Source organism: Erithacus rubecula, assembly GCF_903797595.1.
Source record: "Erithacus rubecula genome assembly, chromosome: 14".
NCBI classification, from domain to species: domain Eukaryota; kingdom Metazoa; phylum Chordata; class Aves; order Passeriformes; family Muscicapidae; genus Erithacus; species Erithacus rubecula.
The window spans coordinates 16,258,400-16,281,042 of NC_136666.1; the positions used below are offsets into that span (position 1 = coordinate 16,258,400).

General features: G+C 38.0%; 1 protein-coding gene across 10 annotated transcripts in view; it reads right to left on the reverse strand.

Annotated features, from left to right (window-relative positions):
* APBA2 (amyloid beta precursor protein binding family A member 2) overlaps positions 1 to 22,643 on the reverse strand; it is a 71,632-nt gene that overhangs the window by 27,160 nt on the left and 21,829 nt on the right. For 9 of the 10 annotated variants that reach the window (XM_079317731.1, XM_079317734.1, XM_079317730.1 and 6 more), the window contains one exon: positions 2,984 to 3,989. In XM_079317731.1, the coding sequence (XP_079173857.1) occupies positions 2,984 to 3,952 (969 nt within the window). In that variant the 5' untranslated portion in view covers positions 3,953 to 3,989. Of the gene's footprint in view, positions 1 to 2,983; positions 3,990 to 6,326; positions 6,449 to 22,643 lie in introns of those variants that run through there. The other variant, XM_079317738.1, reaches the window with a different exon arrangement.

Below are 22,643 nucleotides of genomic sequence, written 5' to 3' on the forward strand. Positions count from 1 at the left end.
ACATGAGAGGAGGATGAAAAAGATAAGCATGGCATGCTTTGTCCATAAAACAACAAATGCACCTTACTGCTTTCTCATTGTTTACAAAAGTTTCTCATTGTTTACAAGTTTTACACACTTAGCATATCTTGATGTAACACATTCAAATCTGCATTTATTTAAAGACAACTGAAGCAAAAAAAAGCACTCTATATGCAATATATATGCTCCTGTCATCCCTTTCAGCATGATATTTTGTACTGTGAGATGCACACTTATAATAACAGATCTTTTAGCAAGGTGACAAAACCAAGGCTCTTTTAAGCAGCTTCTCTGCAAACAGTACAAATGTTCTGCCAATAGCCTTGGGGTTTTATTCCCTTTCACTATGAAAGAAATGGAATTATTGTAGTTGGTTTAAATATTGTACCTAAAGTTATGGCTTGGTTTCACAAATGAGACACAGGTTAATTAAGGCAGTACTCTAATTTCATCCATCCCTTTGACATTTCACAGTAAATATTAAAATAATTGAATGCCCCAGAAGAAAAACAAAATCCTCTGAACTTTATCTTAGTTCTTTGAGGTCCAGTATTAATGCTAAAGATCCAACAACACCTTGTACTAAGGACTTTAAAGGAGCTAATAAAAAAAAACTAACTTGGGTTACTGAACTCTTATTCTAATGCCCTCACCATGAGCCTGATTTGTCAGTAAACCTGAAATAGGTGAGAAGAACACAGCAAGACAAGACCAGCCTTGTCATGACACACACATTCAAGTAAAGGTTTTTGAGCCTGTTTTTCACTCTTTCTTTTACATCCCTGGAGGCCTGGGGTGGGTAGAGGGAGAATTACCTCATGTCTCCAGTTGTGAGCCTCTGTATTTCTGTAAGAAATACCAGCTCACAGCTTTTTGCCTTGGAGGCTTGTGCTCTTCTCTTTAGTGAAGTGTCCACAGCAGCTGTGCCTTGTTGCCTTTCATACAAATGAAATGCTTGGCACCCAGTTTGTTTAGCCTGATCTGGAGTGGATACCTGTACTGCTGTATCTCTAATTTCCTGCTCCCTGTTCCAAGAAATGAAACACTGTGTGCTGTCCAGTGCTCTCTCTCCATTCAGACAGGAGTTTGTGGCTGCTGTTAGAAGTGATGGTATAATCTCAGTGCTTCATCCAGCCTGGGGGTACCTATCACAGCAGTGCTCCCCTCATTATTGAATAAGATGAAGGCATTGGTCCAAGATTGACAGGAAATAACAAAGCTCAGACTGGCAGTTCAGAAATACTCAGGTGGTTTTGGTTTTTTTCACATCTGGGCAGTTATACCAATATCCAGGTGTTACACAACCCTCAGCTGTTAGAAGTCTATCAGAAATTACAAAGGTGCAATGCAGTTCAGCTGATAAATAAATTCCCAAATAGCAAAAAGTTGTCGAAATGAAAGTCTGTTTCAAATATTGTTTTGAATGGGTAATCATTCAGTGAGGGGGGAGGAAAATCCAACAGTTACTTAGCAAGCAGTAAGGAATTCATTCTTTCTTATTCAGGAACTCCTCTTGTCTTTTGTTCTGCAAATACTTTGAGAACTTGCAAGGACCAATATTCCCAGTAGTAGCTGCTGGGAGAAGACCATCACTAAGTCTAAAACATGCTACCTCAGCCTCTGTGCTCCCAGCCAACACCCAGTAGCTGTTTAAACCATTCAACATCAGCAATCTTATTCACTAAGGGACTTTTATGCTGGCAGTAGGGCACTGAATAGAGTAAGTTGCACAATTTGGTTATAATTATATTTCTGGAAATAGAATGTGGTAATGAATATTAAAAACTTGCTGCAGATATGGGAAATCTGAAAATATCCCCCTAAGACTTTTTTTTTTGTTCACAATTATAATGAAGGTCAACCTGTTTCATCAGCATAGACTTAAGCATTTGATTCCTTTTACCGTTTTTCAGAGGAATTAATGTATTTTAATGGAATTGCCTAGACTAAAATGTTTAACTGTGGGGCACTTAATTATAGAAAATCCTATTTACAGAGTTGATAAAGCTGAAACAGGAAACTTAGGCATGCAAATTTTAATAAAGCATTTTAATTAAAGATTAGGCAAAATAATTCATTTATCCTTACGAGTTTGTTATCCAAGCACGTTATGTTTTACCTCTTTTAGGTAGATCTGTTCATTGCAGAAGGCAACTAATATTCAACAGCATATAATTTTAGAGATACAAAGTCAAGGCTTTAAGATGACATTAGGGAATGAGGTATGTCTCTCTAAGAAGTAACTACACTCAAATTGAAACTTCAGGGAAAAAGAAGTCACACCTCTTTTCCTTTACAAAAGCTTGAGCTCCATTTTTAGACTCTCTTTTTCTAGCACTCAGAATTAGAACAAGAAAAGATCATGCACAGTTTAAATTAACTTCTACATCATTCTTGTGATAAAACTGCTTAACAGCATTTTTAGTAAAAGTAAAGGTCCTATTTCTTCTTCCTTGTCAAGGTCAAGATATGTTCAGCTAGTAAAAAAACCCCATAGCAATATTGAGTCACTTCTTGGACGTTTTTTTAAACATATACAGTATCTAGATTCAACATGCATTCTATTGAAAACAGAAAGATATCAACCATTAAGGCAATGCTACAGGAGTCATTAATGGAAAACTATTTCAATGCTTACCCCAGTTTTAAGTTTCTTCAGACTGTCACTGCAGAATGAAAATAGTGTAATGAAACTGGTTTTGCCCCATGCATCTGACATACCTTTGTTAGGATTGTCTCTGTGCAAAACCTCTTGGCTAGAACTCTACATGTGCTGACTACATTTAACACCTCTTTCTAAACACTATATGATTATGTGAATGCAGTTACAGTAAAATTTTAAGTCTTGCTAATACATTTACATAATAATATATATAAAAATATTGCTAATTTTGTTTGGAATAGCCAACAAAACACTTGCATGATGCCTCTGAGAGTCTGGTTGAAAAAAAGCAGCTCATACCTGCTCCTGTGGCCACTTCTGTCTGTCCTCTGGGGATCTTGACTTTGCTTTAAAACCTCGATGCACATCTCCACTGTGCTTAGAGGCAGATGGGATATTCAGTGATTTTGGCCTCCCCTCGTGCCTGTTAGCACTGTGAACAGCTTCTCCCTTTGAACAAGTCTCTTTGTAGTCATGTGCCATGTTTTCAGTCCCAGAGTGCTCTGGACTCATCTCTGTTGTACTGTTAATACTGCTCATGCTCATACTCATTTTGATTTCTGCTACAATCTGGTCAATGTCCTCTTCCTGCTCTTCCAGCTCTGCATCCTCTTTTCTAGAATGGTATGGTGATATTCCCTGTGAATTTCCATTAGCCTCTGCTGGGTAATAGTCCGGATAGTCACCTTCACTTTGACAGTACTGTATGTTTTCTTCTTGGTCTTGGATCTCCAAAGATGATGCTTCATCCTCCAAAATCTGAATGCCATTATCTTGACCTTCCTGCCACTCTTGCCTGTCCATCACCTCATTTTCATCTTGGTGCTGAATTTTACCTTCAGCCCACTCTTCTACAGCTTCCTGACAATCATCTGTTTCAACGTGGTGTTCCTCATGGGGAGCATACTCCTCCCCATTGCAGTCCATTCCTTCCAGGTAGCTGTCATCCTCTGGACAGTATCTGATGTAGTATGTGATCCCCTCCTCTTCTTCTGGCAAGCCTTCATCATAGTCCTCCTCCTCAGAAGTGTTGTTTACATAGTCAGAGCTGGAGTCACCATCTCCACTGTGGTCATTGCACTCGTGTTCCACAGGGGTAGGACTACCTGGTCTGACAGTTGCTAATTCTGCCTCTTTTTCTGCATAATCTTCAATGGGAAGGTCACTTTCTTCATTTTCAGGCTCCCTGTTGTGAGAAGAAGTGGGGCAAGCTCTGGCTCTGTGATCCAGCATGCTGGCTGTAATGCTTTGATGTTTCCTGTTTGCCATAGCCAGCTCCTTACATGGCAATCATTTCCAGCAATTACTGCAGGGGAGATGGAAAAACACACATTCAGGAAAAGGTCATCAGCAGAGAACAGTGATGTTAATAGGAAGCAAACTGATAGATTCATTTGGTAAAAAGCCTGTGTTTGTAGATATTTGACCAAATTCAGACAGCTAACTTTTAAAATGCTTATGCTATGGAACCATGAAATCAAAGTAATAAGCTGCACTCTGAAAGGAACAGATAAAAAGAAGGTTCTACATCTATGCTAAATGTATTCTAGTGCAGGCTCTTTTCTGTCAATTTGACAGAGAATTAATCCTGAACCTTGAAATTAGTTTTCAATTTCTCTTTCTTGCCAGCAAGGGGTCATGCTTTGATCCCATGCAGTAAACGGGACCTCTTTTCAATTTTCAGCTTAGGCATTTCTTTAACATGTACTGAAAGCAAACAACTTAGAATCTGACCTGCTCTTACCAAAACTAAAGGAAAATAATTCTGTTAACTTGGCAGTCACATAGTGCACTAAAAGATAGTGCATTGGTATTAAAAGTGTTATTTATTTTTAAAAAAGCACTTGCTGGTTTATTAGTCCTTTCTATCTGGATGCCATGAAGTATCTCCCATTGTTAAACCAAATATTGCTTTTAGAATGGATTATTTCAGTTGGAAGGGACCTACAGCAATCACCCAGTGCTGACCAAGTTACAGCATGCTTTAAGGGCCTGGTCCAAATGCCTCTTTAAACACTGACAGGCTTGGGCATTGGCTGTCACTGGAAGCCTGTTCCAGCATTTGACCATGCTCTTGGTAAAGAAATGCTTCCTAATGCCCAGACAAACTCATCAGGATACAGCTTTGAACCATTTCCAAGCATCTTATCCCTGGATACTTTCCCTGGGGAGAAGTTCAGCACCTGCTTTTCCACTTTCCCTCTGGAGGATGCTGTAGAGGGCAACGAGGTCACCTCATCCTCCTTTCTATAAACCAGACACTCCCAAAGCCCTTTGCCACCCCTCAAAGGACACCTCCTTCCAGCCCTCTCATCACTCTGCTGCCTTTCTGTGCACTCATACAAGGACCTTCACACCTTTCTTTAATTATGGGGTGCACACATCACCCAGCTGGGGCTGCATCAGTGCTGAAGGCAGTGGGACAATCCTCTCTTCTGACCAGCTGGCCACAGTGCCTGACAGAGCCCAGGATGTGCTCTGCTCTCCAGGCTGCCAGAGCACCTTGCTGAGTCCTGAACTGTGTCAACCAGCACCCCAAAACAGAACTTGGCATTTAGACTTGTTAAATTAATCATGGCACAATGCCCCAATCTATCCAGATCCCTCTGCAACAGAACCCTCTGGTTTTACAAGTCTAATCTATATTCCAGGTAAAAGACACATTTACAGTAAAATCTCACTCATTCTTCTTGCTAAACAGTTGTGCTATTTTAAATTACTTTTCTTCTTTTTTTTTTTTTTTTTTTTTGTCTAAGTACTGGATTCTAAATAAGCATAAATTATATTAACTATATGAAAAATAGTTAAGGAAAATAGCTAATTCTGGACAGGCTTGACAAGCAGGATCTGCTGCATAGTTTGGAAGAGGAAAATAATACACTTTCAGTATTTGTGTTTCTTTGTATTTCATTGTTGTATCCTTTTGACAAACTTGACCTGTGCAGTTACTTCATTGGTGTGAAGTGAGCTCAGGCTCCTCACCTGCATCACACAACTGCAAGAACATTTTGATTTAACCAGTTTCCCAAGGCTTGAACAATAAAACTAGCACAGAGCTAGAGGATTTAGAGGAGCTATATAGTGAGTAATTTATTAGGCATCATGATCTTAGGAAAAAAAAAATCTTATCTCTGTAACCTAGAACCTTCTAGATATCCCTGCAGAACTTAGTTAAGATGGACTGTTATAATAATTTTGAATGGCACTGCAACAAAATCTACAGGGATCTCATTTGGTTTAAGCAAAAATTATTTTTCGTCAAGAACAGAACAAATTAAGGGCCTCCAATTGAAAGAAATGTTCTCATCTGCAATGGCCTCAATCTTCTAGTGGAAATGTTATGCAAATTAAATAATACTTAAATATTTACCGTGCAGTTGACCCTGCACATAAGTCACTACAGTGTAACTGAAGATACAGAAGCACAAAGCCTGTAACAAGCACAGTTTGAAACCCATGACTCAGATTTTCCTAAAGGATATGGAGATGAGAACCCTTTTTTTAGCCAATGTGATGGAGGTTTTTCCACCCACATCTAAGACTCTTCGTTTAGTATCCAGGCCCTAAAACTGCCATAAATGGTATCTCTGCAGTGATAGCCTTCTATAAATTCCAGTAGTGAATGCTCAAAGATTTTATTCACCTGCAGGAGAATCCAGTGTGTTCTAAATATTCTAGAACATATTGCAAGAAGCCACCTGAATCTCTTGATCTGATATGAAAAGGCAGGGCAGGAGCCAGGGCAGGGAGGGGTGGCTGGTGGGTTGTGGGAGCCCAGGGCTACCCCTGGCCTCCTTGGGCGTCTCAAAACCCCCCTGGCAAGGGTCTCAAAGACCCCTGAGTGAGACCCTGGTGTCACAGGTGCTGAATTCTAACCCCTGGGGAAGTTGTCAGCACAAAGAGAATGGAAACAGGTCACCAAAATTAATAAAGTATAAATTAGACTTTTAGAACATAGATAAATAGGTTTTTTAAATGTTTATGATAAGGGACAAGTGGCCAAGATGGAGAATTTGGGGGGTGGACACCTTTTCCTCCTTCTTCTCCATGTCATCCATGCTGGGTGACACGTTGGCACTCTTGGATTGGATGGGGTCAGGGCTGGACCATTTAATAAAATTGTATTGTATTGGGAAAATTTTGTAAACATGTAATACATAATACAAACTATATAAGATAAGCCCTGCCTTCACCAGGCAGATTCCACCCTGGATGCCAGGCTGAGCAGACCCTGAGATATGAAACAATAAACAATCCTTGGAACAAGAGAAAACCATCTCTGGCAATCTCTCTTCAGCTGCTTCAGAGAAAACCAGGGTTTGAACCACCTCATGTCCCTCTGGGGTGATCTGGGGGCAAAGGAGAAACCCCAGACTGGGACAGTGGGTGAAGCTCCATCAGCTGCAGGGAAGTTCCAGGGTGAGGGTTCTCAGCTGGGCACTGCCCTCCTGCCCCATCAGGGGCCTGTCAATGTGCAGCTGCACTGCAGTGTAAAAAACTTCTTTTAAAAAGTGGTGGCAGACTGGAAATTTTTTAGAGCATAGGTGTTAAGAAATTGAGAAAATAATTTCTCTCAGGCATGTCTAGCACTGATATACTGGGACATGGGAAATGGGTTTTCAGTTATTTCAGCCTGAGCAATGATTGAGGACAGTGCTGTACCTCTGTATGCTGGAACTGAGGCAAAATAAGCTGGATTTTTTGATGAGGCAATGCTGATCTTAATGCTACAGAAACTGAAGCTACAAAGCAATCTCTGCACAACTATTACAATTCTAGTTGGCTTCCCTTGCAATCTTCTCAGACACTACTCTTAAGGTAGCAAAGTACTGAAATAAAAAGGCAGAATTTATTATTTTCAGCCCATGAATTTCAGATTGAATGTGCACTGATTACAACATCTTCAAGTACAAAATGTATCTTCTCCCACTGTACCAACACATCAGAATTACTGAGCTGAGTTTTCAAACACCAGTCTGAGAGCTGCTCTTTATGGAGCAGCACATACATTGCTGTTAAGGAAACACACAGCTGTATTTTAACTCAAATATTAGAACAGCCACAGCAGCCTAGTTTTCTTCCCCTCTATCAAAATATCTCTCAAGTTTCCTAGCAAAATGTTTTAGCCACTGATTAGTTTTAGCATAACCTGAATATCTTAAGTTGTTTCATGTCACACAGCAATGTTCCTGAGGGCCACAGGTCTGACTTCTCCTGTCTTCCCTTTTTTTGGTTTTTTTTTTTAGAAATGGAACAGATACAAATTTTTACCACGTGTTCTGCTATTCAGACTACTGCACAAAGCCTTCTGAGTCCCTGACTGCATGGATTAGTACTTTAGCTAATATTCACATCAGTTACTGTAACCTTCTAATGTCATAGATATCTTGAGAAAATTAGAAATCTGAGAAAATACTGGATTTGTATATAATATTACTCAGAGTTGAAGTGAAGAGAGGAGTAATGATTTGCTGGATCCAGAGGCAGTTTATCAATAAAGGCTCCAATTGAGCCTACAGATAATTTCCTCTGCTTGTGTCTCACCTCCCTATTTGATAGCAGGGAGTTAGGTCAAACTTCTGCATCACTCCAAGCACATTTTTCCACTTCTGGCTGCAGCTGGGATGAAATGTTCCTGCAAACATGGATCAGTGCTGGACACTTGTTTACCTTCCTTGGGATTCAGTAATTTTATCTTGCTGAGACAATCAAACCCTGATTTCAGTTGTACAGTGCATCACTAAATCTCCATCAGTGCTGTCAGGATCACTGAATAAGGGACCAGTTACACAAGGCTCTCAGTAAAAATGCTTTTCTTTCAATAATATTTTTACTTCATTTTTCTTAATTTTCCCTGGCTCAGCTCAATGTTGAAAGGAAAATCAATCTCCAGGAAACACATGCTATATTTCCATGTGAGAGTAAAAAGGAGCATAGGGGAGCCAATTTCTTCTGCTCCCAGAAAGAGGACTACTGGTTTACAGCTGGAATTTATTCTAATCAGTGCTCATTGTACTCATTAGCTTTCTCCTGAGTTTGCTGCACCTAAACCCAGACAACTGCACTGAGGGGTTTATGAACCTTAACACTTCTACATCTTTTTACCTGTGTAGGAAGAGATCTTTACTGTCTTCCCAGTAAAAGAGACCAATTCAATTAGCATTAAAAATGGGAAATGGTACACAATTATGAACATGGGGAAATGCCCAGTATCATACTGCTGGCTGTGGTTAAAGAACTGCATTGTATCTATATTTGATTCACAAACTGAATAGCATTTTAGTGGGAGCAAAATAAGTTATTTATATTTAACATACCCAGTGATCTGAGGGGGCAGGGGAGCACTGTCAGGTTCTTTTTGCAACAAACATAGTGCTGCATGCTTATCTACAGCCAGATGATTTTTGACCCCTGATATTTCAACTTAGAGATGAACTTAAGAATTTTACTGGCCTGAATTTGATATATTCCCTTTATTTTGCAAGGCCTCTTTCCTGTGCCTTCTCCTCCCCAGGTTTGTTTTTCCATCTACTCCTCAGTCTTTCTCCCACACTTCAGATATCTGCACCCTTTGTCAGTTTTGTCAAAATTGAAACTCAACTTTTGCTTCCCTGGAATTGTTCAATACCTCCTATTTTCTGCAGATATCCTCTGCAATCTTGCTGCTATTAAACTGGTTCTACTCTTTATAAATAATCTTCAGATGTAAGTTATAAGCACTGCCACACAATTTACTGCCAGGCAAGATCATAACACCTACAGCCCACAGCCGTGGATGCACTGCTGACTGAAGCTACTCCATATGTTAGCTCTATACATTCATAATCCAGAAATGCTGAAAAAAAAAAAGAAAAAAACAACACCCAACCCTCTTAACACAGACATAAGTTTAGATCTGCTACATTCATCTACTCACTCAGTACATCTGTAACTGAGATAACAGTATTTTCAACAGAACTGCATCAGAAAACTCATGATTGCAGGGCTTTGTGCTAATTACACCAGTCTCTTCTCCAAGGAAGAGATAAGTTAAAGTGGAAAAGAATCTAACTTCTGTTCATTCAAAACTATTTTTAGTATTAAACTAATAGTATTTCTCAGTAGGCTTTCATTACAGAAGACTTAATAAGCTCCCATCTGCTAAGTTGGTCCAGAGGAATCATGACTGAACCTAGACTTGGAACTGTAATTTTTAATAAACTGATAACAGAACATGAGCCTGCTGGGATTATGTCAGATTCTGTAGCCATTTGATTCCCCAAGGCAAACTGCATTAACATCATTTTTTAGTGGTGCTGACTCTGCAGTCCATGAGAATTGATCATGCAGAGCCCAGAAGCAGAGGGCAGGTGGAAAACAGGTAGAACTGGGATCCTGACTCTCACAGGAGTGTCAATGGCAGCAGACTGAGCATGTGACACAGAATTTTGGAAGGAGCACAGTCTCTAACAAAGGGGAGGGAGGAGGGGACACAGCACAGGAGGAAGGGGCTGCTCTCCCTTGCACACAGTGAGCCTGGGTAATCCTGACTGCAGAAATGATATTCTTGAGCATATATCCCAGCTGAGTGCAGATTTTAGAGTTAAAAAGATTAGCAATTTCCTGCAGCAGCAGTAAAAATGTGTAATCACGTATTTCATTATCATGTATTGTTGATATGGCTTAATCATTCTTTAGGGTTTAATTCCCCAGCTCAAAGAGGGATAGCAAACCTGTGGTGCTGCATCCTTACAGTTGTGAAAGTTAGGACAAATATCAGTTTTGCAGTGTTAAGCCTGTTATAGAGAAAAAAACACCTTATTTAAGGCCCCTTAAACAGGGGCAAGCACAGAAGCAGAATATTTGTATTCAACAGAATAAGATGAGACTCCAAAATTAATGCAATGAGATTTTATGGCTTATTCTTGTGACTGCTCTGCTCCAAGAGATCTGTTTCAAATAATGAAAAAGTACCCCTCAAGCACACAAAGTTCCAGTGATAGCTATATGCAGAGGCATCAACTTTGAATTTTATTCCATAATAAATACAATTTTTAGTGTCTTCTTATGGTTATTGTATCTCCTAATATACTGAGAATAAGGGAAAGGTATAGGATGAGCCTCTGGCAGTCAGCCACACTTGCCATGCTGTTCCTTTTTCTGTATTCAGTCCCTTGTTGTGTTTGTTGAGCTTTAGTAAACCTTTAACATTTTAAAGTGAGTGGCTGTTTCTCACACTTTGGAAAAGATTATTCACTGGAAAACCACTAAAGAAAAAAAAAGCATTTGGCCCCTAATGTTAATTTAAATAGTACTTTAGGACTAAAACTGATTCCAATGGATTTATTCATTTTTGTCTGCAATAATTCAGTGTTTTGAAATGGACTGAACAATGATTGTAAAGTCTATTATGCAGTCAGAAATGTTTATAAGGATCAGACAAAATCTACTTTGTCTGGAATATGGAAAAAATATTAGTCTGTCATGGCAGACAAGCCACCAGATCTACACAATGATGGGTGGTTTGGGGGTATAGATGAAAGATGAGGCAGGACTTGGGGACTCCCTCCAAGATGAGGAATTGCTACTTTTTACAAGATGTGCAAATTCCAAATGTCAGTGCTATTAGAGGGAAAAAAATGAAACTGCCATAAAAAGGTCTTCACAGCAAGAAGAAACACAGCATCTCTTGGTTCCTTGAGATTCTCTTCTACAAGAGTGCAAGTGTCAGCTGCAAATTTGGCCATTTCCCTGTAGCAGAAGAGTCTGAGCCTGGTTCCCACTGGCAGCTGTGAGGCTGGCAATGTGACACAGCCATGGCACCCCCAGAACACACCCAGCTGCACCTGAGATTATTCCTGGCTGCAGCAAAAACAGCTTCTATTGAACCTGACATGCAGTTGGAAGGAAAAGGAAATGAGTTAAATTTAAGCTGTTAGAGCAAGTTTGCACTCTGTCACTACCACACAGCTAAAAAAAAAAACAAAAACCCAATGGGTGTTGGCTAACTAGGTTTTCACACATGCAAGAATAATTTTAGCTCATCACGAATTTGAAAGTTTTAATTTTTGGAACTGTGTGTCAGACACACACACTCCCACTTGCTGCAGATGGAATAAGGTTTTTCCTAACAGGTCATGCATGTTACACAACAAATACACAAGCAAGTATATATCTTATAGACATTTATATATTATTAATATCAACATAGGTATAAGTAGGAAATCTATAACTTCACCTTCAGTTCCTTATCTCACTAGAAAAAAAAAAACCTAGAAAAGTTTTGGGGCTATTCTAATATTAAAATAATTTGGAAAGATGAGTTAGCTTATAAAAGAGTATTTGCAGAATGCCAAGGCAGTAATATGGGCTGGCTTTAAGATCTGTCATTTCTTGCAGGTGTATTTCCACACACACCAGGAAACCACACAGACATGGTGCACCTGAAATTCACAAAACTTTACTCTCACCAATACTGTATTCCTCTCCTTTATTCTTTGTGGTGTTCAGAAATACTGCCAACTCTCATCCTGGCTCAATTTAATTTACAGAGAAGCTGCTTTATTATTTTAATACTATAGAATTATGCCTTTAATAAATTTTTAATTGTTTTGCTTTTACTGCCATCAACTTTCTTCATTGAAACAAATGCCCTCAGCAAAGTCTGTATTTTAGAGTATCCCTTCATGCAGAAAGGTGATGTCATCTCAAAGTAAAACATAATAACATTGGAAAAAAAGGGCACATTTTAGAATGCCATTATTTTAAAATTTTGTCATTTTTCCATTCAAAAGGAGGAGAAATTCTTAAACTTGATATTTACTTTTAAATACATGCTATACAAGCAATTAATGCTTCAACAGTTACTTATTAGCATTTTATACTTCTGTTTATCATTTACCACGGAAAGATCCTTTGATTATTTTTCTTTATGCACCTGTTCAAATTTTTAACACAATAAAATTGAAAATGTTTACCACAGGCAATTAATTAATCATTGTGAAATGATCTCATGTATGTGCTTCTCCAGCCTTGTGAGTAAAAAAAAAAAATAGAAAAAAAATATTGTTTTCCTTCAAAAAATACTAATTTCAGGTTAGGCAGAGGTAAATTATGAATACCATTTGAATAATAATGCAGAAGGGCCTGGAAGAAACCTGGAGATTCAACAAAACATCTCAAACTCTGCCATTTAAGGCAAACATTTTCAACCCTACTGGAAGAGCATCCATTCAGTGAATGGTAAGAGGGAGGAGGAGGGTGGTTGGAATATTGAGACTGACAATTTAGAAAAGCCAGGGAGGAGGGAGGTCACTGGAAAAGCCTCATTTGTAGAAGGAAATTGAGATGCTTAACTTAGTCAGGGTTTAAATGCTGGGTTAGAGGTTCACACCCAACCATTTACACTCAAATTTTACAGCTTCTTGATCCTGAGTGTGTAATAACTCCTCAAAAAGGTTTCTCTTTATCACTGTTGACCTGTGAATGGTTTCACAGACCCACTTAACATAACCATAGGGGAAAAATGAATTTTTCTTTAAAATGTTACAGGAAAAGACTGACAGCATCATTTTAATGAGTCGAACCTCACCCAAAATTAGATTTTTAAGGCATTGACAATTGACATGTTCCTCATTAACACTCTTCCCATTTAATTAGTATAAGAGGATTAGGTTGCATTTTTCTCCTTAATAGCACATTTTAAACTCATGGTTTTTAAACTCATACAAATACTTGCATGCTGGCAGATTTAGTAAATAAGTAAAAAAAATCTTTTGAAAGAATGAAACAAGGATAAGACTATTGTGCTAGTTCTTTTCAAGATAAAATAGTCTGCCTTTGTTCAGCAGAATTAGCAAATTGCAGGGTTAATTTATGAGACCTTTTACAAAATAAAGATTTAACAAGAGTAGTAGATAATGAAGATGATCAGAGACTTTAACTGTGAATTATATTGGGGGATTTTGCATTTTCCACCTTTGAAAAAATATCTGTAGCTTGCAGCTGGTTGTGTTTCAGCCACACTGCTCCTTAGTAGATGATCAGCTCATTTGAAAAGCAAGATTAGAAAGATTTTTCCTCTCAGTTTCTAAGGCACAAATTGCACATCAGTAAAATCCTCTGCAATTTATAAAAACTGAGTGGAAGATAAAGACTCTGTCAATCACTGTAGCAGATCCTCAGGATGGCTTGAAACCTTACACCCACCAGCTTTGATTTGTATATATACACCTCATGGAAATGAGACCTTTCCTTCTAAAAAAAGTATTTTGAATGCAAAGTTATTTAACCGTGCTCTGAATGACACAGTGGCAGCTTAGCAGGTTTACATGTAAATAGTCACAGGAAACAAAGCACTAACCACAATGCCTTAAACTCTTCCTTGGATTTAGAGACACACAGTGACCTGATGGGAGAATTCTGTGCTCAGTGCCATGTGAGCAGTGAAGGATGTGCTCTGAACTAAGGCTGCAGTTTAAATGGGTATTGACAAATGGATTATTGGTCCTTCCTGTTGTCTGCTGTTCCCTATGGCTAAGGGGAATAGGACATGCTGGATAAAAGGAAAACAAATGATGCTTTGGCATCTGTAGTTGAATTAATTTTCACTAAGTCACTGCAGGTCCAGCAGGGCCACCTATAAGGCCAGTATTAAATCAAATCCCTTTCAAACCTGCCCAAGATCAGCATGCACAGGCACACTGGTGGATCTGGCAGAACTAAGCCTTGTATCTGTGGGGCACAGCTGACCTGAAAGGCTGTTTCAGGTGCTGGACAGCAAAGAAGGTGCAGAATCATTTATCTCTGAGCATAGGAGCAGATCACTAGTGTGTAAAACCCATATTCCTGTAATATGGAGCCACTGTCTGGTTTCATAAATGCACATTTACCACCCACTGAGGATCCAGACTGAAGTACCTGAACTATGTGAGCTGCTCTTTATTTCCTGGTTCCCAAATCAGCATTTTAGCCACAAACACCTTATTTCTATTAGTTAGTAAATAACATCTAAAAATGCAGATCAGACTTGACCCTGAGGGAGGCAGAGTGTGCTTGGTGAGCAACACCTGGCTTCAAATGTCTCTTGGGTAAACCAGAATAAATTTGCATCTTTCTCCTGTACAAGAAGTCCAATTTACTTCTGAGGCTAAGTTAAAGTCTTAAAAAGGAAGAATTTGATAGCAGTGCCTCTTTCCTCAGGGAAAAACTCCCAAGAAAAACACATATTCAAAAAGACTCCTGACCTCATAGAAATAGATAGACAGTTCTGGGGAAGTCTCATTAGCTATTACTCTGCTCTTATCTTCCCAAAACATCAGCTTTTGGCCACACTAGAAGATTGGGTAATGGGCCTGATGACTCTTTCTCCTCTAAGCCAGCACAGCATGTCACCTAACTCAAATTCTGCCAGTGAATAGCTCTAAGATAATTCCTACCCTAGAAATTAAATGCCTCTCAGGGAGAACTGCTGCATGTACTACCATAGTTACAGCTAAACCATCTTTTCACATCTTATTCTATCACATTTCCATTTTCTCTACTTCTGTTTTTATGATTTCAACAGTTGTTTAAAGTTATGACTCTGTCTCCAAATGTATTTCTCCAAAGTAAGGATTTTTTTTTTTTTTTTTTGCTTTTCACATGATTAAGCTATTCAAAGCAAGCCTCAAGGCAATGATTTAACATTTGGTACCACAAAGATAATGAGATTTTCTGGCTCAAACTAAATCATAGCTGTTGCATATCTTGGCAATTTTGTGCTTGGATACTTAACTCAGTGACCAAAACCATTAATCTAGAATGCATCTATAAATTTATAGAATGTTGTACCAATGGATAAAACTTCCTGACTCACTTAAAAAATGTGTTTTATTCATGTATATTAAGTGGCAAAGCAGTAAATGTGTTCAGGGTATGCTGTCTGCTGTTGAGAGCTAGGGATGTCTGAAAGAGATGTTACAATTCACCTTTCACCAAAGAGATGTCTTTATTTTTATCATGTTGTTTAGAAGGATTTCAATTAAATATCCATTCCCACCCCCCCACCCCCCCCAATTTGTGCTAATTACTAGTGCCACCCTGTAAGAATATTGTAACTCAAAAAGATTGACAAAAATTACTCCTCCAGTGTGTTTGGTTTACCTTTTGTAACCTTGGGTCTATTCAATTTCATTAGTTTCAAAGCATATGCAATTTCTGCTTTGCCTTTCCTAGAGCTGCTAAATGGAGAGAATCACTGGAGGTGGTAGGGAGGCAGCTACATGTTAAAAATATGTGGTTGACAGAGGAAAGCAACTCTCAATTTGGTAGTTTTCAGATTATTTTAATTTTTAAATTAGCTATCAAGCTTTCCCCTTTTATTGTTTTTTAAAATATTTTTCAAACATGTATCCAAAATTTTCTAAACCTACTTTCAGCAGTAACATTGTTCAGAATGCCAGTCCTGCTCAGTCAAAACACTACTCTAAACATCTGCTGAGGAAATATTAAAATTTCACTAGCTAAACACAATGCATGGAAATACTCTCAGAGCAGATACTGCTGAATGAAATTCACATATGCACCTAAAAAAGTGGACTAAAAACAAATCAAAAACACATATAAAATTGTAAACATTTAGTTATGATTCAACCAAATTTCCAGTTTAAAATTTTTGCCACAGAAGCAAACCTCCATGTTTTTGGATATATAAGATGCACACATACAGACATTTCATTTTTTTAAGATCACCCATAAGATCTTTGAAAGCTTTGGTAGTACTTGCTGGTAGTAAGTGTTTCAATTGAGGTTTAATTCTACAATGCCAACCAAGAGACAACACTGACAAGTAGGAAGGAGGCACTTTACTAATTAATATGTGTTCTAATAAAAGATCCTTCCTGGCCAGTTTTAACCACCTGTAGTCATGACCCTTGTTGGCCAGCAGCCACAATTATTTCTGAGAGTAGCAGGTTTTTAATTCTTTAAATTTTAATTATTTGCAAGGGCTTCTTGAAAAGAGCATGTGCATGAAGAATTGGAGCTGCATGTTCCTACTGTAGGAGGTCTGAGAAAAGATTCATTCTCATCCAGCTCATGAAGTTGCATCTGTGAGGTTGGTTAATACAAACTATAGAAATGCATGCTGACAATCAAGAAGTTGTCAAAAGAAAATCTTTGTATTAAAAAAAACCCCTGAAGTTATTTTTTTGTTCTGTTTAATGCAGTAATCCATAAGTGTTGTATAGTCCTACTGAGGTAATATTCTTTGGAGGAGAAAAGGGAAAAAATATTTTCTGGCATGGTATCTTTAGTGTTGCAGTCACAAATGGAGCTAAGCACACACTGAATTCTATTTCTATTTCTCCACATCAAAAGAATCTTTTCCTGCTGACACAGCAAAGCTGACAACATGCTACATTAATCAATGCTGTGTCTTAGAGAAACTCAAGCAATGCAGGCTTTGAATGCCTGCAGATATGCTGTCAGTAACAAGCTGTCCTGAATAATCTGAGGAATAGCAAATAGAGCATCTCCACATCAGCTGCTGCCTGAAAACCTCTGCCATGTCTTCAGGAGGCAGGACAGAATGTACTATCATTGACTTCAGACTAGCATCATCAAAACATGGAAAAATTTGTCCTTATTGGTTATTCCAAGATAATGAAAGCACAAAAGGCCTCTCTGATAACAACATTTTTATCTTTGAACAATCTGCATGACACAATCCAACACCAGGAGCTGAGGCAGGGACACAAACACAATAAGGTGGATCAGGTTAGGAGTGAACAACCCTCAGTTTAGTGTCAGTATTAGTGTCAGTATTAGTGTCAGTATTAGTGCCAGGCTCTCCTGCTAACACAGAACACCAGCAGTGCTGTACTTGGCTGTAATTAAAGGAGTCTCTACAAGAAGGGACTCCAAGAGTATTAAGGAGCTCCAGATCACGGAGGTAAATTAAAAGCTGGAAATTAAAGATGCTCCTAGTATTTTGTCATATTAGAAAGGATTTTGCTTCACAGTTGTACTGGATATTCTCAAATGTGCATTTTCTCCAAGCTTTTCTATTACAGCTTCATAGTTGCCAGTGTAAATTACAAGATACTTTAGAAAAGTGAATACAGTTTCTTTTCTCAGCATTCCTATAATTTTGTATCAATGGCTCAAGGACATATTTCCACGTGTACTCACATAAATGAACAAACATAGTCTCTATTTAAAAACTTCAGTCCATCCACGAAATTTAACCTTTAAATTTCTTATTCAACTTTTCATCTACCAATTTCTTTTCCTCTTTTTAAAATAAGAGATGGATAGAATTTAATGTAATTAATACCTAGTGACTCTAAGGAAAAAATAAAACCTTTCCTTTTGACATCAGGATGTTTTAAAAAGAAAATGCTTTCAATTGACACTGGATTCCTTTGTCATCATACTTTTCACTCCTCACACACATAGGAGCCTTTCTGGATAGTTTTTTGTATGTCCACAAAGTCCCATATACATATATCCATACATAAGCATAAATGAAAGTGAAAAATGAATACATGCATTATCCCTTCTTTTTAGATGTTCATTGTTGACAGCTACAGGACATGAAGTTTCAACTTCTCAGTAGTTCAGGATTAAAAAGATTAAAAAATTACATTCAACCAGCTCAAAGACCACAATTTTAAAAACTTGAATCTGCAAAATGGAATTCTAGAATGAAAGTCCTTCTTAACTTTAGCATGTTAGGGTGTCACGTCAGATTGCAGCAAATCTAAATTCTAACCATTTGCAGAGACAAATTGGTTGCATTTATTTCGAATCAGAATTATTTTTAAGAACATTTTCTGACCTTTTCTGTCAAGCTGATGTTTCTACAGGATATTGGGGCATTTTATTTTTATGGCTGCGCAGATAAAGGAAGACTTCTCCCCCATATTAGAATAACAAAGGATTTCTGTTCTCATTCTGATTACATTAAAAAAAAAATCTACTTCTGGTGTCTCCTGCCTCCTTTCATTTAGAAAATTCTCTAGGATGCTGGCAATCCCTTTGATTTCCCTTGTCTCTAGGCAGCACTTCATAATCTACATATCTTGATTAGTTTATCCTATAAATTTTATACTGTTACAAAATATTAGTTAGTGGTTTCTAGCATAGGGTCAATCTCTACATGGTTGTATTAAAAAAAAGTCTGCATTCAGTGGACTGGTTGATAAAGGACCAAGTGAAAGGGGTGATCCCTTCCACCCTTTACAGGAACATAAACTGTATTCCAGCAGAAAATTCAGGTCCTTCTTCATAAAACTCCAGTGCTCTGCTGAGTTTGTTTCTTGTTGTTCAGCCTCAGAAAAACATACAATATCAATTACATTTTTTCCATTCCATTTTACTGTTTTCTGTACCATATTGCTAAAGATATCCTGTACTTCCCAGACTGCTTGGATGATAGCTCTGCTGCTTGGACACAAATTTAACACTCTGATCATTCCCCTCTTCCACACTAAGATTCTTCTGCATCACTTAACTACTACACTTGACACTTTCAAAGCCAAACAGATATTAAAGGCTAAATTGCTAAACCAAAATAAGATATATGAAGACTAAAAGAGAGTATATATCTATTTTATTTTCTTTAAGAGCAGGATAAAGGATGGTACAGAGTGCACCACTGGCATTTAACCCTGTGTTGGACACAGCTCCAGCTGGCACAGCCTTGCAGCTGACCAAGGAAGAACAGAGATTTATCATGCAGGGAGGAGAATTCAGGGTTTTTGTTCTACTGTAGTCTCAAGACATCCTTTGCTTCTCCCACATAAACACTAGTAATTGTCACTTGTAGCATTTGTTGTAGTTTTAGGTGATCTTTGACTTGATCATGTGAGCATTATAAATTACTGAACTTTTCTTTCTTAAAAATAGCTGCTCCCTTTTACATTCTCTGGTGAGGGAATACACTGCTTGGAACAACAACAGTTGCAGTAGGCACTGTCCACACAGACAGCATGTACAGAATAAAATGCAAGAAAGCAGAGAAAAACATGCAGGTCCAAAGTCTTGATTTTTAGCAAGTCATTACCAAAACAAAAGGCTTTCATTCTCCCAATTATTCTTTAAAAATATGTTTTACACTAAGTACTCTCCCACTGAAACAGTTATTGAAAAATACTTTTTACCAAGAAGTCCAATTTCAGATGTGAGCAGCTTGCTCTGAATTGAGTAGGCAGCACAAGAACACTGCAGAAGTGTTAGTGTAGAAGTAACATATAAGTGCATGAATAACATCTTACTGATTTACTGTGAAATATGTTCTTTTGGCATTCATAATTAAAGGCAGAACAGATGGTGAAAATTTAATATGTCCATTAAAATAAATCATGTTGCCAGTGTTTCCTTAAACTTTGATTGGGATGGCTATTTCAGGTTGGTATTTTTTATTCTCCTTGGAATGGTTCCTGTGCATCTGCTGGAGAATATTTTGTATTGTAACTGTAGCAGAAAGGGGGGAAAAAAAGAAATTTTATGGGGAATTCTGTCTGAAACTAACAACATATTTAAATGGGAGAACTCTGAATTAATTTTCTCCTCCTTCCCTTACAATCCTGTTCTTCACTAACAGAAGGCCCAGTTGTATTCTCCTTATTCTCACTTTCAGCATGTCAAAGGCTTGGAAACAATGCATGCTTCTTTGCTTTCCTTCTTTAAATGATCAGTAAAACCCAAGGTTTGTTTCATGTATTGCTGAGTTGCATCTCTGAAGTACAGCACGTGTATTGTCTAGGCCAGTATTTGCAAGATCTGAAATATCTTTACTTATTCATTAAGGACCAACAAGGGATTATATAAAATAAACACATGCTCCATTATTTAGAGTATTTTTACGATAATATTCTGAAATAAAATGAGATCGATATCAAAATATGAGGTTGAAACTAACTCCTTTCTGTATCTGGAAATAACATTTAAGAGTTTAGAGCACGTTTAGGATATGCAATAAAATATTTTTCAAGTAAGAAATCAGTAGGGAGTGGAAATGGCTTTGAAACCTGAGCCAGTTGGTGCCTGGCAGCTGGAAAGCCCCTTCACTGCCAAGCCCAGGGCTCTCCTGAGCAGTGGGATGCAGGCACAGCCAGGTTCCAGTGCCTCCTGTTCTGCTGCCCCTCCAGCAAACAGGGCAAGGAGAGGAGCTTGAGGAAAGAGACCATGCTACTCTGATCTATTCCTGGTTTTCAAAAGAGCCTCTCAGGGAAGAAATGTGGACAGTCACAGATTAGGACAAACTTCTAAAAGTAGAATGAAAGTGTGAAAGTCACAGATCAGAATAGCCTCACCACATGATCATTAACACCATTCTTCAGACTCACCCCCATATCTTTGAAAAAAAAAAAAAGTAATTCTATTTTTGGTGGGTTTCAGTTGCATGGAATATAAACTGCAGTCATGCCTGAGATTTAGAGAAGATAGAGTTCACTTCAGATGCATAAATGATGCTGGATGTGTCAACTGCCATTTCTGCCTTTAAAAACCTGCCTTCAGTCTTTGCCATCTGTACCTCCTTTCCACTGCCTGGAGACCTGCTGCTCCTCTCATCTCCTTTGCAGGCCTGTATTGTGCCTGATAAAAGATTCTGCTTTGTGAAGTGCAGATTAGTTCACTGCTTGCATTAATAGAAGCCATCACTGCTGACTACATTCCAAAATAACCTTTCCCAGAAAAATCAACTAGGGAAAACATTTCTATAGACATCATATAAATATTATACTTTAAGGTCTATTTTAAAAAATAAACTAAACCTTACTAAATGATATTACATATTGAAAACTGAAATACTGTACCTAGATATGTAATAAAAAGAGTAAATAAAAACAACAACAACAAAAAAAAGTGGTTGCATTCAGAGAGCAACAGAAGCATTGGAATAAAATCCTCAAAAGCAGCTATTTGATTGTTGTGCACAACAACCCTTTTTTGTATTTGAATCTCCATAGAATTTCCCTCATAGTTCCATCACTGCAGAATGAATTCTAGAGAGATTTCTGTATTAGTGGGCAAAAAATTGACTAACTAGTAACATCTTTCAAAACTCTTTATCAAACTTGTAGTTAAGCCTAATTAATCTTTTCATCCAAAGCCAATTCTTCAATAAGGGGACAACAGGTAGACAGTGTAGACAGGTAGAGTTTTACTAGGAGGTTGGAATTTCAAAATTTAAACTACTCTTGACTCTGGGAAATGAAGTGACAGAAATGGGGAAATGGGAAAATGGGAGCACATTATCCAATGGAGTGAGAAGGGGGCATATAGTCCATCAGCACTGCACATGATGAGAGTCTGTGCATCTTCTGGTGGTATTTTAAGGAGTAAGAACATTTTTGTAATTTAGGGCTCTATCTCAGACACCAAGTTGAAAAGGACTCAGTTTTCATCTCTGCCTTAGATTTCCTTTACACTCTTGACCAAGTCTTGTGCCTATTAATAATCTTCAGATGTACAGATTTAGAGCTTAAAAAAAAAAAAAAAAAAAAAAAGAAAGCAATTTTATATAAATGTATGTGAAATAGCATAGGAAGATGGATCTTGATAAAGTTTTTACTGTCTCTTTGATAGGCCTGTTTATTTTTATACTATTGCTAACTGGAAAACTGCAGCAGAGAAACCAAGGCAGAAGTACCACAAATTGAACCCTTTACACAGAGGTGGAAGGAAAAATGAGCAGTGGGAAGCCAGAACTATATTTGTATTATACATCATCTCCCAGTTAAAAACAACTTCAGCTCAGGTCCTTCAGTGGGATCACTCTGAGGTAAAGACATTTATCTAAAGTGTTACTTGGTAAAAATTTCTGCATGATTAAATTTGAATGAATATCATATTTGCAGATCAAAGTATTCATGGTGCTTTGGTACTAGGCTGCATTATTATTCTATGGAAACAAACTGTTGTCAGTATTACAACGTTTCACTGCAAAGACAGTATAATTCACATCAGTTTGTAACCCCAAGCAGCCACTACA